Source organism: Syngnathus typhle, linkage group LG6 (assembly GCF_033458585.1).
Source record: "Syngnathus typhle isolate RoL2023-S1 ecotype Sweden linkage group LG6, RoL_Styp_1.0, whole genome shotgun sequence".
NCBI classification, from domain to species: domain Eukaryota; kingdom Metazoa; phylum Chordata; class Actinopteri; order Syngnathiformes; family Syngnathidae; genus Syngnathus; species Syngnathus typhle.
Genome location: NC_083743.1, coordinates 16,272,846 through 16,292,075, shown reverse-complemented (window position 1 = coordinate 16,292,075; position 19,230 = coordinate 16,272,846). Strand labels below are relative to the sequence as shown.

At 42.5% G+C, this 19,230-nt stretch overlaps 1 protein-coding gene across 3 annotated transcripts in view; it reads left to right on the top strand.

Annotated features, from left to right (window-relative positions):
* The first annotated feature begins 9,958 nt into the window (after positions 1 to 9,958).
* Positions 9,959 to 19,230, top strand: part of nlrx1 (NLR family member X1) — a 32,221-nt gene continuing 22,949 nt past the window's right edge. For 2 of the 3 annotated variants that reach the window (XM_061280905.1, XM_061280903.1), the window contains exons 1-5: positions 9,980 to 10,094; positions 10,282 to 10,355; positions 10,463 to 10,523; positions 11,451 to 11,563; positions 12,683 to 13,073. In XM_061280905.1, the coding sequence (XP_061136889.1) occupies positions 10,507 to 10,523; positions 11,451 to 11,563; positions 12,683 to 13,073 (521 nt within the window). In that variant the 5' untranslated portion in view covers positions 9,980 to 10,094; positions 10,282 to 10,355; positions 10,463 to 10,506. Of the gene's footprint in view, positions 10,095 to 10,281; positions 10,356 to 10,462; positions 10,524 to 11,450; positions 11,564 to 12,682; positions 13,074 to 19,230 lie in introns of all 3 variants that reach the window. The other variant, XM_061280904.1, reaches the window with a different exon arrangement.

Here is a 19,230-nt window from a genome sequence, read left to right as displayed (position 1 = left end):
TTAGGACTCCCTGCTCCCCGGTTGAAAAAAATCAAGCTTTTTCGATTCTTCATTTTCATGCCGTTTTTTTTCGGTCTTGCGCGAATCTGCTTGCGGTATTCTATGTGCGCAATGTTATCCATTCACCGTTTGCCTCCCGGACCCGGATGTTGTTTTAGCGATCAGCGAACGGCGTGGGTGATGTTCGATTTTTTTTCCTGTGGGCGCACGCCCCTACTGGAAGAATTCCTGGCTACGCCTCTGGACACAGGTAATAACGTTTGAGAGGCCAAGACATAGATCAGGGCTAGATGTGGAACGCAGACCTCGATGAGTTAATTTTGAATAATGATACTGAAAACACAATGTACTGTCCCATTAAATTGGAACTATAGACAAAACGTAGCTCGAAAATAGGATGAGTTGCAGGACTTACAATATAAAGACGAGATCGCTGTTACTAGGAGAATTTGAAGTTTGGTAAACAAACGTTACTAGCAGCAGCTACATTTGGTTACAAGTTTGATGTCCCAGTCTGTCACTCTCAGTGCCAGGATCCCTGAAACTCGATCCTGAGACTCCGTCTGCAGCCGTGGACGTCTACAAAACGGTGCCTGGCTTTGAGGCATCTTTGACCTTTGGCAAGGACAAGAAAAGTCTGTTGTTGTTCTTGGAAGGGGGCAAGTACACTCCGGACGAAAGACGACATCCTCGGGGACGAGAAAAGACAGTGAGAAGCGGAGGAATTCACAATGTTGAAAATTGACTCATTTGAACAACGGACTCATTCGAGAGTGATGGATGGGTTGGCTCTGAAGCAACAACAAGAGAACACCAACTTGAGAGGGTGAGGTGCTGCAAAAGATATGGACTTGAAATGTCCGACGGGCAAATCGCACTCCTTGCTGTGGCGTTGCTAAACTTGGTGGAGCTTGGGTCAAAGTGGACAGGAGCGTCATTGTGCACTGAGTTTGACAGAACTGAGGAGATTTGTTAAAAAATTTAATAATGCGTAGAGCTACAGAGAAAAGCATCATAAACGGTAGAAAACAAGAACGACATCTGATATTTTGGCTCGTCAGGCTTAAGAAGGAGAGGTCGAGTTATATAAATTTTAGAATAGGACATTTGGACTAAAGTGAATTCAGTTAAGAGGAAGCTAAGTTGCTCAATGTACCTACTCAATAAAATAGTAAGTTTGTTGCCCCACAGTGGGGTTTGGATGGTCAGAGAGTTGGATACATTAAATTTTTTACTTTCACACAATCATGCATAGGAGTTGCACAAGGTGACAGTTAACAAGACAATGACTGCAATAGGGGTCACTTACGACTGCACCGACATGGAAAAGTAGAAGCAAGGGAGTTGAGTAAGGGATTATATGCTAAACAGTCCGCTATACCAGCGGTCCCCAACCACCGGGCCGCGGACCGGTACCGTTCCGTGGGTCACATGGTACCGGGCCGTCAAGCCGCACAGAATTTTTTTTTTTAATCGACGATCAATTAATTCAAGACACTCGTCCCGGTCACGTGACACGTTTCCCCAGTCGAGCCCGCAAAGCTAATATGTGGCGACAGGCTAACTAACCAGGCAGTGAAGCATTCAAAACTGCTTCAACACATGGAGACCAAGCATCCTGCAATAAAAGACAAACCTTAATCACTTCGGGTGTCATTGTCTCCGATTACGTCTAGATGGGAGCGGCTCGTTTCTGAGAAACAAACTCAGTGCTCCCACTAATTCAACGTAATGGTGAGTTTTATTTTTGTTATTTGTACTTGTTTTTATGTCAGTCGTATCATTTTATTTCATTGTATTTATATATTTATTATAAATGTATTATTTATTTATTTATATAAATGTCTTATTTATTTATATAAATGCTGGTCCGCGAAAATATTTCTGACATGTAACCGGTCCGTGGCGAAAAAAAGGTTGGGGACCACTGCGCTATACAGTTACCAATAGGAGGTTCTATCAAAAGAAGCTACATGAGAGATGTATAGAATCCCTTTGTTCTGTGTTCTGTGTTCTGTGTTCGTGCGTAATCTCTGTAAAGTTGTGTTAGGCTGTTGTCGTTTGTCTGAGCCTTGGGTGCGCGCTCGGTGTGTGTGCGTTTATGTGCACAACCTGTGTGGGTGCGGCATGGATAAGGGAATCTCCTTTAAGACAGGAGGCAATAAATGGGAAAGCTCCTGTCATGAACGGTCTTTGGTTAGGAGGAATCATTAGGAAGTGCTCAAACTCTTCCCGCAAACACTCCTATCTGCCTCGTTCAAAAGGGCATTACAATTGACTACAAGAATTGCAAAGGGCAGATGAAGAACAGTCCTTGTCAGATTATATGATCAGGACCCTCAAACTGAAAGATATGTCCAATGCAAATTTACTGCCGCCTGATCTTTCCTCCTCACAGGTCGACAACCCCATCAATCCAGGAGACTGGGTCTACATCAAGGTCATCAAAAGAAAGAACTGGGCCAGCCATGGTGGGAGGGACCATTCCAAGTCTTGCTGATCTACCGCAGTGAAGATCGCTGAACGACTGCTACGTTGTGGTTGGAGCGTGCTATGGTCTATGGACTCATTTGAACAGACCAAGTGACAATGTTGACCGTGGAAAACGATGGTCACACGATGAGAACTTTGAGGACTGGTAATGGGACCCCAAAAACCCATACGAAACCAACACGTGGTACCGGTACGTCAAGTTCACTGTGAGAGCCCACACACAGGAGGGGTGTTATGTGTGTTCAAAACTCCCCCCTTCCTCCACGCAAGTTCACTTGGAGGCCAGAGCAATGAATGTTACTGAAGCGAAATGTATGGCATCCATGGGAGGAGTTGGATATCAACACCGTGCTGTCAAAGTGAGTGATGACGACCCTTCCCGCCCTAGACTTGCGGAAGGTACCTGTGATCAGCTTTTCAGGACAAATCTCAATGTGACTGTCAAAGGACGAACATTGCCGCAGGTGGCCTACACAGAGCGGCGACCTGGAGTGAACTATACGTTTTACATCCAAGGAAGTAATACCCACAAATGCATTGACAGTGACTGCTGTCCAGGAAGAAACTGAATGGGAGCTTTGGACATCGCCACTGAGTGTCAGGATAGGAGAGCCATTTCGGTCGGGGAGGGCTCTCCGACTAACATGTCTGCACCATCGAACGGAACATACTTCATACAGAATGGCTGGTGGCTTTGTGGTCACAAGGTTTACCCGATGCTGCCCGCCAACTGGACAGGAATGTGTGCGCCAGTGTGGGTGACAGTCCACACCTACAGGATATGACATCGTCAGCTGACGACAGCACACAACTCTTCTAGACGTCAACGCAGGGCGGTTGCAACCTTTGACCCTCATGACCCTGTCTGGGGTGCAAATGTTCCAGACGACCATAAAGTATGATCCGTTGGAGACAAAGTTGTTCATGCGCTTTTTCCCCGGGTCGGAGTTGGACAACATTCACTCTTCATCGAGACACTGAACTATCGTTTTCAATCCTTTGCGAATCTGTCACTACAAGTCAACGATGTCTTCAGATACAGTTTTACCCTAATGCCACCCACAAACCTTCCCCTGGAATCCTTCCATTAAAATGAGTGGCCCGAAGAAAACATGATGTTTTCCAATGTTTTTTAACATTCGGCACTCAGTGGACACTGAGTGCCGAATGTGAAAAAAGAGTGGACAATTTGGCTCGACCTACGTGTGTGAGAAGATGTTCAGCCACATGAACGTCAACAAAGCCCGTCACAGATCTAGGTTAACGGACCGACACCTCGGCTCTATCCTAAGAATTACCGCAACAAATTTTACTCCAGACTATGATGCACTAGCAAAAAAGGGAAACCAACAATACTCTTGATTTCTTTATTACCGTTTTTTTCCGTGTATAGTGCGCGAAATTTACCTAATTTATTGTCCTAAAATCTGGGGTGCGTATTACACATGGGTACAAAGAAAAAACATTTTTAATTTTTTTTTAGTTTTTTTTTTTTTTTTTTTTTTAAATAAAGTCATGGTACAACAAAACCAACAACAGGACTGACCGACAAAGTCGTGGAACAAAAAGACAGGGTGACATTACCAAAGACAGGAACAGAATGACAGTAACACATGCAATGATCCAACGGTGAGCGAGGGGCAGACAGGACTTAAATACAAAACACGTTACATCGATTGAGGTGACACAGGAAGAGAGGGGCGACGCGAACAGAAACTATGGCAACCTAGACACATAGCAAAACTGGGGACGAGACGTGACAAATCTCCCCCGAAATAAAACTCACCTTTCTTCTTGTTTGTTGTCAATCGCGCATCGCATTCAGCCATCCTGGCCAACACACTTAGTCAGTAAAATACATAATTGACGACACATCGTTTGATGCGATGGTGCAATCCTTGAGGGTGTGTTATTGTCAAATATTGTTTGTTTTTAATCTCCATCGCGGACCGGACGTCATACGGAGGCCGCCATTACAGATGCGCAGAACAGATGCGCAAGACACGTCAGCTATATTAAGAGCGAGAGTTGTTTTCTTCCTATTAGTTTCAATTCACAGTTTAATTAGCAGTTTCAATCAGCAAATAATAAAATGCGTATTACAGGTAAAATTTTATTTCACAACACTTTGCCTTGTTCCTTTGGTCTCTGCTGTTCATCCTAAAACACAAAGGCGCTCTTTAAGCAATGCGACAGTGAGCGCCCGGCACGCTGCGGTTGCGCGACCGCACCAAATTAAGCTCCCTGCGCAGTGCGCACTGAGGTCCACTTAAATTTTAGAAAGTACATCAGGACTTTAAAAATATCTTCTAAATTTCAGCGACGGCTCTGTCACAATAATGCTACCAGCGCGGTGCAGTTGGGCGGTCGGCGGCGTGCTACGGTTGAGAGTTCTCTCTCGCGCTCTCTCTCTCGCTCTCTCTCGCTCTCGCACACACGCGCACACACGCACACGCGCACACACGCAAACCGGATATCATACGGAGGCCGCCATTATAGATGCGCAGAACGGATGCGCAAGACACGTCAGCTATATAAAGAGTGAGAGTTCAGTTCTCTACCTAAATCCGTATTACAGGTAATATTTTATTTCACAACACTTTGCCTTGTTCCTTTCGTCTCTGCTGTTCACTTCAAACACGCTCCATGCGACCGCAATGCTCTCGTATCAGACGCTTGCTCGATCACCTGCTCGTCTGCTGTCCCGTGCGCGCACGGAGCGCGGTGGTGCGTTTACGGCAGTGCTTCTCAAATAGTGGGGCGCGCCCCCCTTGGGGGGCGCGTGTGACCCTGGGGAACAGGCTTTTTTTTGGCAGTACTAGAATAAAGTGTAATTGCGAATCTTCACAGCAGGGGGCAGTGGCGCTCTCATTGTTACTTCTGTGACGTTTGCGACAGTGCAACATTTTACGACTTACAAGACAAGTTAGGATAGTCACGGTGGGGAAGGGGGGGCGCGAATAGTTTTCTTCTTGCTAGGGGGGGGCGTAACAGAAAATAATTGAGAAGCACTGGTTTACGGGCAGTCGGAGAAATCAACGCCAACAAAAAAAATTACATCCAGCCTAGTTAAGACCATACCAAAGACTATAAAAATGGGACCCATTGCCTCCCTGCGTGTGTGACGATCATTGGGACTTAAAAAAAAAAAAAAAAAATTAAATTTTTTTTTTTTAAAAATTCATAATAATTGGGTGCGTATTATACATGGGTACAAGCTTTTTTCCAGCATCAGCATGCCATTTTTAGGGGTGCGTACTATACATGGGGGCGCACTATACACGGAAAAAAACGGTACTTTATATAGATGTATTATGTCACTGATTCTTCAAGATGATGTATTTGGTCAGAATGTTTGCCGTTGGATATGATTTCGCCTCATTAGATAAACATATTTCATAAATCTGACCTGCAGGCGCTGAAGTGATGGAAAATGTTATTCATCATAACAGTGTCGTATTTAATAAGAATCACTGATAGTAGTTTTTTGGTGAAATATTTTTTTAATGCTGTTAATAAATGCATTTGTTTTCAAAAAGCTTTTTTTAATATCCATGCTTTAGTATCTACTAAAAGAAAAAACCTTTTATGCAATGACTTTTACATGTCATTTATATTACTTCACACAAACACTACATCCATCTGCTCCTGGTTCGGCCCCCCGGTCAAAATTTAGAACCCAATTCGGCCCGCAAGTCAAAAAGTTTGCCCACTCCTGTACTAGTGCCTCATCAATTTGTAAAATAAAATGGTGCCATTCTTTTGAAGTGTGAGATTATGTGCCTAAAATATTTTTTGAACAAAGGTCGCCCCCGCACGCCCAGCCCGCTTCTGTCAAGTACAGTTCGCTGCAGAAAGACAAGGGGGGATCTGGCTCAGAAACAGTTCAGCCCAACAAAGTTAGTACCTCCCTCGCAGTACTTGGGCCCTCCTGCTGATAGACTTACACAGCCAGCCTGCCCCCAAGTGGAGGCAAGTGGTAATTGCTGGATTGAAACGTGAGCAACTGATTTGATTGACTGAAGTGACGTGATTGAGAGGCTGCTCGCTGACTTCAACGTAATGGCTGTAAGTAACCCAACATAGCGTAAACATAATTAAGTGCTTAAAATGTGTTCCTACACAGATGTCAGTAGGTCGACGTAAGGTTTAAATGTTTATCGTGCAATGTGCGGTAAATTCAGCTGTGAATACATTCTGTAATTACTGTACAGGCTAGCGTAGCTAGTATGGTAGACTTTCCCAGTGCACTTGATTAGCACTAAAAAAAAAAAAGTGTTCAGTGTGGGTATTGTGATAAATTCCTGTAATTTTTTCCATATATTAAAATTCTGTGCTTGTGTGTGTTTGACCTGCACAGATGTACCAGAAGAGGGCATGTTGGGGAGCCTGAGGAATGTATAGGGGGTTGGCTCAGATGGTTATGCTTTTTTTGCCCCTGGGTGTCGGTCAGAACACAGGAGGAAAGACGTGGTTCAGTTTTGATTGCTTTACTGAATTATTGGCCAAAAACGTAACAGGCAATGTGGCTCATAGCGGAATACAGGCAAACTGGCAAAGGGGTATAGGCAAACGTTTGGTCGTAAGGATGTGATAGCAGGTGTATATGGGTGAGTCTTTGGGTGTGTGAATGTGATTCTTGTGTGTGTGTGTGTGTGTGTGTGATTATTGTATGTGTGTGTGTGGTCTTTGTGGCAAAGACGCACATGATCACAGCAACATGCTCAGTCGATCCCAGCAACTTTTAACTCCCGTCTTTAACTTACCACTGCGCACGGGCTGCAACAATCGCGTTGAGCTGATGTAACTCACACGAGATTTAAGGCGCGGTGACGTAACTTTCCAACACAACATTCAACATAAAATATACAGTGATTTTTAACATCAACATAGGAACCTTTCTAACAGGGCAGGATCCCCTTCAGCTCCCCTTCTGGACAGGGTGTCGCAGCACCTTTCACTGCACCTGTCCAGAGTTGCTTCCAGAATTTGGGGGAGCTTCAAAGACAGTGGACTGAAGCTGGAGTCCAGGTATCAAAAGCCACTGTTCACAGACGTGTCCAGGAAATGGGCTAAAATAGCCTTATTCCCATGGTCAATCCACTTCTGAACTCAAGACAACGGAAGAAGCGTCTGACTTGGGCTGTGGAAAAGAAGCGCTGGACAGTTCCAGAGTGGTCCAAAGTCCTCTTTTCAGGCCACAGCAAGTTTTGTATTTCATTTGGAAGTCAAGGCGCCAGAGTCTGGAGAAAGGCTGGAGAGGAGCATAATCCAAGTTGCTTGAAATCCAGTGTGAAGTTCCCACAGTCGATGATTTGGGGATCCATGTCAGCTGCTGGTGTTGGTCCACTGTGTTTCATCAAGTTCAGAGTAAATGCAGATTTTAGAGCACTACATGCTGAAAAGCTCTATGGAGATGATGATTTCATTTTCCAGCATGATCTGGCACCGCCCCACAGTTCCAAAACCACCAGTAAATGGTGTACTGACCATGGCATTACTGTCCTCGATTGGCCTGCCAATTCCCCTGACCTGAACCCCATAGAGAATTTGTGGGGTATTGTGAAGAAGAAGCTGAAAGACACCAGACCCAACAATGCAAATTCAAGATTCAAGAGTTTTTATTCGCCATGTTTGAGCGTGCCAAACAAGGAATTTGACTTCGGTAAAAACACACCCGCTGTTCAACATTTAGGTGAGTAACAACATTCAGGACATGTGAATAATGGCAAAAACAGTGTAGACAAATTCAGAAAGGTGTGAAGAGCAGGATGTTATTGCACAGTAATGTCTCTTAGACTCTATGAGTGGTGCGAGTTCATCAGAGCAACAGCCTGGGGGAAGAAGCTGTCTCTGTGTCTGCTGGTTTTGGCGTACCGAGCTCTATAACGCCGTCCGGAGGGGAGTAGTTCAAACAGACTGCAACCTGGGTGAGAAGGGTCTGTAGAGATGTTCCTTGCACGATTCCTGGTCCTGGACAGGTACAAGTCTTGGATAGATGGGAGGTTGATTCCAATGATCTTTTCTGCAGTTCTTATTGTCCGTTGTAGTCTGTGCTTGTCTTGTTTGGAGGCCGATCCAAACCAGACAGTGATGGAGGTGCAGAGGACAGACTGGATGATGGCAGTGTAGAAGGTCTTCAGAAGCTCTCGCGGCAGGTTGAACTTCTTGAGCTGTCTCAGGAAGTACAGCCTCTGCTGGGCCTTCTTCCGGACAGAGTCTATGTGGCCGGTCCATTTCAGGTCCCGAGAAATGAGCTAAAGGTCGCTAATGAAGCATCCTGGGCATCCATAACACCTCAGCAATGCCACAGTCTGATTGCCTCCATGCCACGCCGCATTGGTTGCAGTAATCCGTGCAAAAGGATTCCCAACCAAGTACTGAGTGCATTAATGAACATTTTCAAATGTTTGATTTTGTTTTGCTGTTATAAATCTTTTTTTTTTACTTGGTCTGAGGAAATATTCTAATATTTTGAGATAGGATGTTTGAGTTTTCTTAAGCTGTATACCAGCTCAGTGACCTAGTGGTAGAGTGTCCACCCTGAGACTGGAAGGTTGTGGGTTCAAACCCCGGCCGGGTCATACCAAAGACTATAAAAATGGGACCCATTGCCTCCCTGCTTGGCACTCAGCATTAAGGGTTGGAATTGGGGGGTTAGATCATCCAATGATTCCCGAGCGCGGCACCGCTGCTGCTCACTGCTCCCCTCTCCGCCAGGGGATAGATTAAACTCACACGGGATGGGTTAAATGCAGAGGACAAATTTCACCACACCCAGATGTGTGTGTGACGATCATTGGGACTTAAAACGTAATTTCAGTTTCTTTGTGTGTCTTGACATGTGAAGAGATTGACAACAAAGCTGACTTTGACTTAAAAAAAATAATATATATATATATATATATATATATATATATATATTCAGCAATATTAAAATAATAAAAGGTTTGCAATATTTCGGTTGATTTGTAATGACTCCAGAATGTATGACATTTTTGTTTTTTTTAATTGTATTACAGAAAATAAAGAACTTTGTCACAATATTCTAATTTTCTGAAACGTAATTTAAGTTTCTTTGTGTGTCTTGACATGTGAAGAGATTGACAATAAAGCTGACTTTGACTTAATATATATATATATATATATATATATATATATATATATATATATATATATATATATATATATATATATATATATATATATATATATATATATATATATATATATATATATATATATATATATATATATATATATATATATATATATATATATATATATTCAGCAATATTAAAATAATAAAAGGTTTGCAATATTTCGGTTGATTTGTAATGACTCCAGAATGTATGACATTTTTGTTTTTTTTAATTGTATTACAGAAAATAAAGAACTTTGTCACAATATTCTAATTTTCTGAAACAGTCCTGTACGGTCAGTTTTATTTTGAAGCAGCTGTTGCGGACGCGGAGTGAAAGCGCTTCCTTCTAGAGAAGCAAACGACACTTCACCACGCATTTTTAAGAGCTCACTCGACAGGCAAGAGATTTGAGATGGAGGAAAACCATTTAACGAATGACATTTAACGACGGCTACTGGTAAGTGCTTGCTATAGACAGTACAAAAGACGTTAAGACATTGGCGTTTATAATTTACGAGCGGTCACTTCATTTTACCCTGCTTCGTGTACACAGTACACCAGTTTACGATGTCAACGGTAAACACAGTTAATAAAAAAGGTCATTCACAAACATGTAAGTAACCTTAATACAACTGCGGTTCCAGAGTTTGTCGGGCGCGGGAGGTGTCAATAAATAACTCCGTATAACGGGGCAATCGACTGCTGCTCAACAGCGGACGTAAGGATTAATTGTGTTTTCGGAACCACTGTACAATACATATATTCGGGATCAAATATGTATAAATTTTGTTAACTTTACTCTACCTTGCATTGAATTCCATACAGCTAAAACCCGCGTGCAATTTCCGCTGGCATTGTCAACTAGAAGGATGACCTCAATACAGCGGTAAGTTTTACTCACGTAGAAGTTTCTCATGTGACGTGTTACCTATTTTTGCTAATCGTTGTTTGAATTCCTCTTAACTGACATACGAAACACTGACAAGACGTGGATTGTGGCAAGTGAGAAAACTCCTGGATTAGGTGCTAAATTTCAGATACGTAAACTAACATTGCAGGGGCGCATTTACATGAGAACTTTCCTTCTGAGGATCATGCACAAATCCAAACCAGAAGTACATCTAAGTGTACAGACCTGTCTGACATTACTCGAACTGCAAACAATGACAGCTGACAGCTGTCTTGAAGGTGATATTTAAGTGTGTGTGTTAATGAACTGGTTTGGTTTACATGGGAGTTAAATGAAGTGCACTTCAAATGAAGCGTGATCATTTTGCATGCTGTCTTAAATCCAACAGCCAATGCCTGGGGTATGTTATTATACCAGTTTCAACATGCAACCAGAACTTTGGCATCTGTTTTCTGCTGTTAAAACTTTATTTGAAGCAGGCATTGCACAGGCATTTTGGGGGCAGTTGTCCCTCCCCCTCCCAAAAAAAGGACACCCTCAATTAAAATGAATCGTGCAAGAAAAACAGTCATAATTTCTGTTAGCACAATGAAGACAGTCAATAAATCTATTTACCAAGGAGGTGAGGGGAAGCTTCTCTGCATATAAAAGTCTACACGCATTCAAATGGCAGGGGCTTTTGTGCACTGCAAAAGGGCTAGTGGTAGAACACTTCTTGGTGTCTATCTGTCCTCGTGCCTGATGTGAAGCATAATCATTCTGAATAATACTTACCGTCAAGAACATGATGTGTTGAGTGATGAAATTGACCATTCTGGTTATGGGAGTGGCGCATCCTATAAAATTGATGAACAATGATTTTCTGTTGAACTGACCGGAATAATACGGCTGTGTTTCTCTCAGACAATTCAATCACCTTTTCATGTTTTGGAAGTGGAAGAGGAGAGTGGATGTTTGTCTTTATCCTGGTGCTGGATTTTATTGCAGGAAAATCTCCTCCACTGCAGTAGAACCAGGTGAACAATTAATTTGAATAAAAATCTGTCTTTTTTTCAGCATCAAAAGTATTTGCAAGCAAAATCCTTAACTTTGGTTTTACACTGAAAACGTTTGGGGAAAAAACTATATGTATGAGACAAGAGGGAAACATCCATCCATCCATCCATTTTCTGTACCGCTTTGTCCCCACGGGGGTCGCGGGCGTGCTAGAGCCTATCCCAGCGGTCATCGGGCAGTAGGCGGGGGACACCCTGAACTGGTGGCCAGGGGCAATTTGGAGTGCTCAATCGGCCTACCAAGCATGTTTTTGGGATGTGGGAGGAAACCGGAATGCCCGGAGAAAACCCACGCGGGCACGTTGAGAACATGCAAACTCCACACTGGGAGGGTCGGAGGTGGAATCGAACCGGCACCTTTCTAACTGTGAGGTGGACGGGCTAACCAGTGCCCCACTGAGCCGCCCTAAGAGGGAAACATTTTATCTTTTATTTCGAGGTGTTTACATCTGGATTGCATCAAAGTCCGTTTTAAAACACAACAAAACTAGCACAAATAAAGCAATGGCCTCTCTGTTCAAATACCTTGAGCTGGGTTCACACACCAAGACAATCAGCCCAAATTTATCCCCGAATATCCCCTCCCGACAATCATAGGTCAGCCACGAATCCAGTAATGGCTCCAAAGACAATCTTAGTAAATAATCATAACGTGTGTGGTGTCTTCAGGCTGATCTCGGCCACTCGGAAGGACATCCGACCTCAAATCGTGGATATTCAACATGTTGGATTTATTTTGGCCCAGCTTCACACTGTGTGCGGTGTCCCCCAAGGACTAAAGGGCATGCTGATTATCCATGATTTCTTTTCATCCAGTGTGGGGTCTCTCATAGTATGGAAGTCGGCCAACAATTTTAAAATCTTGCCGTGTGCCCTCGGCTTTAGAGGAGAATATACACAATACTATACAGTAACTTAGCTGAGAAAATTATTGTCATAATTATCAAAGTCATCATTTACATGCATACTTATTTATCCATTCGCTAAAATCGTCACACTTGGCTGGAAACTAGGAGATATACTTAAAACCAACCTAGTGTTTTCTTTTTTTTTTTTTAACAACCCCATTCACCTTTTTAGATGTGACTGAAATCCACAAGAGCAAGCTGTTCCTATGGTTCAGCCATCTTCCCCAGGAAGAGAAGCAGTTTGGAGGCTACTTTAGCCCAGATACAATGCACGTGGATCCACTGATCCTTGAGCGAAAGCCAGAGGAAAAAGCAGGACTCCTCATCTCTCCACTGAAAATCCAGGCTTCCTCCAGCCATTCTGTGACTGTAGAGCAACTTTTTGAAATGAATGAAGACCGGCGCGAGGATCGAGGACTCAATGTGCTGCTGTATGGGGCAGTTGGAACAGGTAAAAGCACAATTGTCCGAAAGCTTGTGCTGGATTGGTGTGCTGGGACCACGCTGACTGACTTCAAACTGCTGATTCCCTTTTCCTGTGAGGATCTTGGCGAGCTAACTAAGTAAGATATTTTTGTAATGTGGCTTAATGTGTACACACTTCTGAAGCAGTAAATTTGCCCAAGTTTCTTTACCATTATTATTGTGTTATAATTAATTGTATTAATTTATGTGAAGAGAAAAATCATGATAATTTCTCACAATAAGTTGGAAACAAATCACGATCATATGTGTGTGTGTGTGTGTGTGTGTGTGTGTGTGTGTGTGTGTGTGTGTGTGCGTGTGTGTATATGTATACACACATACACTCAAACACACACGTATACACAAATTATATACACTATTCATATATAGTGTATACATATACACTTATATACATGTATACACACACGTATTATATACATACATATGTACATGCACACATATATAGATATAATAAGTATTTGTTATGATCTGAGCCAGCATTTACATTTTCAAATGATCACGTGTACAACATTCAAAGAAAATCACAATGTTCTATTTTTGGTCCGATATTTTTAAAATTGTCTTGCCGGCTACTTATATGTGATGCTTGGAGACTATACGTTGGTAGCCCTGTGGGCATCAGTTGTGTGGCCCCTGGTTGAGAGAAACAGGGATTTGCTGTTGTTCCTCTGGGATCCTGGACTGAATGGGTGATGCAGAATGTATATGTATGTATTGTTGTAATCCACATTTGCCATATTCGGGGATGTATTTGTTGTTGTGAACAGAGCAATTACAATTGCTTGGCCAAGATGACACTATAAGTAATGAAACCAAACCAATGCTAGGCTGATGGGCGTGAAGGAATATTGACAGTCAAGTCAAACGTAAAAACACCCATGTACGAGTGTTTTGTGGTAAACAGTGCCAAGTCTCAGTTATAAGAATATAAGTCATTGACCTTACAACAAAATAAGTGTAGGACTATTTTACCCACTAAGAGACTCTTTAAAAAAAAAAAAAATTTGAAGTGCGATTTAATATTCATCAATAATTTTTAGATTTCTGTAAGGACATTGCTCAATGAAGGTACCAGATGCTGTAGGCTCAGCACTGTGATATTGCAAATATCCGCCAACTATACATCCAATCTGAGGTTTGCTGGTTATTACAGTAAAATCTACTTGTACACTACTTTGGGATGAGAATTTTCCGTGGATTTCGTTAGCCTCGGCGACTCACGAGCATTCCCCCGCCCGCCGCGACGGCATCTCTCTCTCGACCTCGACCTCGACGCACTATATTGCCTTGTTCCTTTCTTCTCTGCTGTTCACTTCAAACACGCTCCATGCGACCGCAATGCTCTCGTATCAGACGCTTGCTCGATCACCTGCTCGTTTGCTGTCTGTCACAATGTACCCTACACAAATCCGAAACATTTGTTGCGGCTCCGAGTCACGACTAGGGGCAAGTTTTGGTTTCCAAGGGTGTTTTTATTTCTCTTCAACGTCTCTCCCATACAGAGCCGCCTCTTTCCCGTGCGCGCACGGAGCGCGGTGGTGCGTTTACGGGCAGTCGGAGAAATCAACGCCAACAAAAAAAATTACATCCAGCCTAGTTAAGACCATACCAAAGACTATAAAAATGGGACCCATTGCCTCCCTGCGTGTGTGACGATCATTGGGACTTAAAAAAAAAAAAAAAAAAAAAAAAAATTAAAAAAAAAAAATTAAAACATTTTTGTACCCATGTATAATGCGCACCCCAGATTTTAGGACAATAAATTAGTTAAATTTTGCGCTCTATACACGGAAAAAAACGGTAATAAGGAGCGACTTATGTGTTTTTTTCAAAAATTAAAAAAAAAAAAAAAAAAGTGAAACCGCAATGTAGCAAGGGATTACTGTAATTTGAATATCAAGCGACGTCAGCAGCGCAACGTCGCGTCAGCAGCGCAACGTCGCGTCAGCAGCGCAACGTCGCGTCAGCAGCGCGACGACGCGGCGTGGCGCGACGGTTGTTTACATAAAGGACAAAGATTGACTCGCCCCGTTCTCAGCTCCTCGTTTGTGTTTGTCACGTTAGCATACCGTATCGTTTAGCCTGTTGTTGCTCGTTCATGACTGTTCTTGGTGTTGGATTTTGTCGAATAAATTGCCCCCCAAAATGCGACTTATACTCCGGAGCGACTTATATATGTTTTTTTTTTTTTGGGGGCATTTTATGGCTCATGCGACTTATACTCCGGAGCGATTTATAGTCCGAAAATTACGGTATATGTATATACATATTTATTCCCCCGCCCCCCCCTTTTTGTCCCCCTTTTGGGTTTTGTCACGATACGATATCATATCGATACAAAGAACCACGATACGATATTTGCCGATATCTTAAAGCCTGCTGTGATTCATTCACGATAATTACGATATAGTGCTCTACGATCGATATAGAACAATATCCTGATTTATAACAATTCATACGCAAAATCAACAAGGTACTGCAAACTCTTTATTTAGGAAATTACAACGTGCTTCCAAACGAATGACTTGAAGCCCAAAGGGAGCAAATTTCCTCGTCTTCTTGGACACTAGCCATAGCACAAGCCCAGGAGCCGCGTAGTTGTCGGCTCCCCTTTCACGTGCCTGCTCTGCTCACAACACAACATGCCGCGCGTACTGCTCCCGGAAAGAGGAAGCAAGCAACAATGAACTGGATTTCAAAATAAAGTCGCGTCTAATGTCCGAGGTCAAAAACGGGCAATATAGATCGATGTTTACGTTTAGCATCGATGCCAACAAATCGTAGAACATTATATCGATTAACCGATGTGTATCGATGAATCGTTACACCCCTACTCTTCCATGCTTTTTCACATTTGCCATCCTCATCCCTTAAATCTGGCAATTACTAATTGTAAAGGGAGGGAAATAATGACTCTTGAAGTAGGTCAACATTTGACCATGCAATTGAACAATACTTTGAGAGAAATACCCATATTCCTTTTTTAGAGTAGGACTTGAGGGCTGCTTGCCAGTTTGTAGACTTAATTATACCACTGGCAAAGTCCAAAGTCAGTCAATATGAAAAACATTTCTGAATGATAGGTAAATCAAATAACATCGTTTAGATATTTTGGCTGTTGGTTTTTAATTGATTACCCTGCTTGTTGTAGTAGTAGTCGTAGTCGTTGTAGTAGTAGTAGGTTTATTTGCATTAAGTATTAAATGTTTTCTCCCCTTTTAAAGCATTAAAATACTGGAAGGAAAAGCAGGAAGAAAATGAATTAAACATTTTTTTTACATTACACATTTTTTGTGGGTAAAGTAAGGAATATTAAAAAGCAACAATGAATTAATTGTAGTACATTGTTCATTAAGAATTGGGTATTGCTGGTGTTGATTAACAGTATATTTTAGGCAAATTACAGTGTGCCAGTCAATTTCCTCTTGATTCATCCATACGTTTTCTATACCGCTTGTCCCCATGGGGGTTACGGGCGTGCTGGAGCCTATCCCAGCAGTCATCGGGCAGTAGGCCGGGGACACCCTGAACCGGTTGCCAGCCAATTGCAGGGCAGACAGAGACGAACAACCATCTGTGCTCGCACTCACACCTAGCGGCAATTTAGAGTGCTCAATCGGCCTACCAACCATATTTTTGGGATGTGGGAGGAAACCGGAGTGCCCGGAGAAAGCCCACGCAGGCACGGGGAGAACATGCAAACTCCACACAGGGAGGGCCGGAGGTGGAATTGAACCTGCACCCTCCTAACTGTGAGGCGGACATGCTAACCAGTGTGATACCGTACCGCCCCTGTCGATCCAATCTCAGAAATTTTGCGCAAATAAGAACAATGTGAGTTCTTGGTAGTTTGAGCTACAGTACATCAAATACAGACCTCAGCTATAGCACCCCTTCTGAGCAGCATTACTGTATTTTGATCAGTACTACACAGTTTGAGATCCCATTTCAAACAGAAACAGTTTAAGAATTAATTGTTTGTTTTCCTCATATTCACTAAAGTATTAAATTTCTCATACCCGTTTTGGGAATGTTTAACACTCACATGGCAATTGGAAAATTTGAATTCCAACAGCCAAACATGGGTAGTGTTTCCTGTATACAGACTGATTAAATCAGGGAGCACCAACACAGTGTCCGCGGGCACCAGGTCGCCCGTGAGGACCGCGTGAGTCGCCTGCAGGGCTGTTCTAAAATTAGCTCAAATAGCGGCACTTATCAGTGAGCTGCATCTATTTATTTTATGTTATTTTTGCTATTCTTATTTAAATCACATTTACATGTGAACTGGAAATGACAATTAATAATAACTAAGCTAAATTGCTCAAATTGGCTATTTCAGAAGTGTGTGTCAAACTGGTAGCCCTTTGCCTTAATCAGTACCCAGGAAGTAGCCCTCGGTTTAAGGTTGGTGACCCCCGGATTAAATGTTAACACAGAGTTGATTGGCAATGAAAGTCTTTTGTACCTTCAGTTTTTCAAAGTCACCTCATTCAACCCTTCACAAACTGAGTACCGTATGGGCCCGAATATAAGACGACCCTGATTATGGGGCGACACCCTCTTTTTCAAGACTCAAGTTAGTAAAAATACTTTTTGAACACCAAATTTAATTTTTAACCAGAAAATGCTTACATCTGAAACAAATGATTCTAACAATACTGTATATTCGAGAGAAAAAGCATGTTATTTTGCCTCATTCAAATCATGTAAAAACTGTCTATCACATCTTAATATCTGAACATTTAAATATGTAAACTAAAGTGCAATCACATTTGTAAATGAATGGCTTCTGGTTTTTGAAATGTGAATAAACCAATCTCCTCTGATAAAACAACAAAATTGCAATAACTGCATTAACCATCAAAGTGAAGTCTAACTGTAACTATAGTCTTGAAACAAATCTGAATAAGGAAAAACATTGCAATAAAATAATGCAAACTGCTACCGCGATTGTTGGGGAGCCTGAGGACTGTATAGGGGGTTGGCTCGGATGGTTATGCTCTTTTTGCCCCCGGGTGTCGGTCAGAACACAGGAGGGAAGACGTGGTTCAGTTTTGATTGCGTTACTGAATTATTGGCAAAAGGTAACAGGCACTATGGCTCATAGGGGCATACAGGCAAACTGGCAAGAGGGTATAGGCAAACGTTTGGTTCTAAGGATGTGAGCGCAGGTGTGTAGTGTACATGGGTGAGTCTTTTGGTGTGTGAATGTGATTCTTGTGTGTGTGATTATTGTATGAAGGGTGTGTGTGGGGTGTGTGTGTGGTGTGGGGTGTGTGTGTGTGTGTGTGTGTGTCTGCGTGTGTGTGTGTGTGTGTGGTTTTGCAACAGACAGAAATACAGCATGTAAGTCAACGTAGAACTTCTGACGAGGCAAACCTAAAGGAGCGCAACTGTTAATCAAACGGCATGGACACGAAGCAAACCGCGATCGGACAAACTGCACAACAGTAGACAGTAGGGGTGTAACGATTAATCGATACACATCGATTAATCGATATAATGCTCTACGATTTATTGGCATCGATGCTAAACGTAAACATTGATTTATATCGCCGTGTTTGACCACGGATATTAGACGCGACTTTATTTTGAAATCCAGTTCATTGTTGCTTGCTTCCTCTTTCCGGGAGCAGTGCGCGGCGTGTTGTGTTGTGAGCAGAGCAGGCACGTGAAAGGGGAGTCGACAACTAGTACGCGACTCCTGGGCTGGTGCTATGGCTAGTGTCCAAAAAGACGAGGAAATTTGCTCCCCCTTAGGCTTTAAGTCATTCGTTTGGAAGCACTTTGGATTCCTAAGAAAAGATGGCTCAACGGACAAGACACGTGCAGTTTGTAAATCCTGCCATGCGGTGATCAAATATTCAGGGACCACAAATCTCGCCGCACATTTAAAGAAAAAACACGACATCAAAGTTCAGTGTTGAAATAAGCACTTTGTATACTACAATACTCTTGTAATTTCCTAAATAAAGAGTTTGCAGTACCTTGTTGATTTTGCGTATGCATTGTTATAAATCAGGATATTGTTCTATATCGATGGTAGAGCACTATATCGTGATGTATCGTGAATGAATCACAGCAGGCTTTAAGATACCGGCAAATATCGTATCGTGTTTCTTTGTATCGATACGAAATCGTATCGTGACAAAACCCGCGATTTACACCCCTAGTAGACAGTAGTAACAGTGAAATGTACTATATACTCACTTTGTGTCAAAGACGCACACG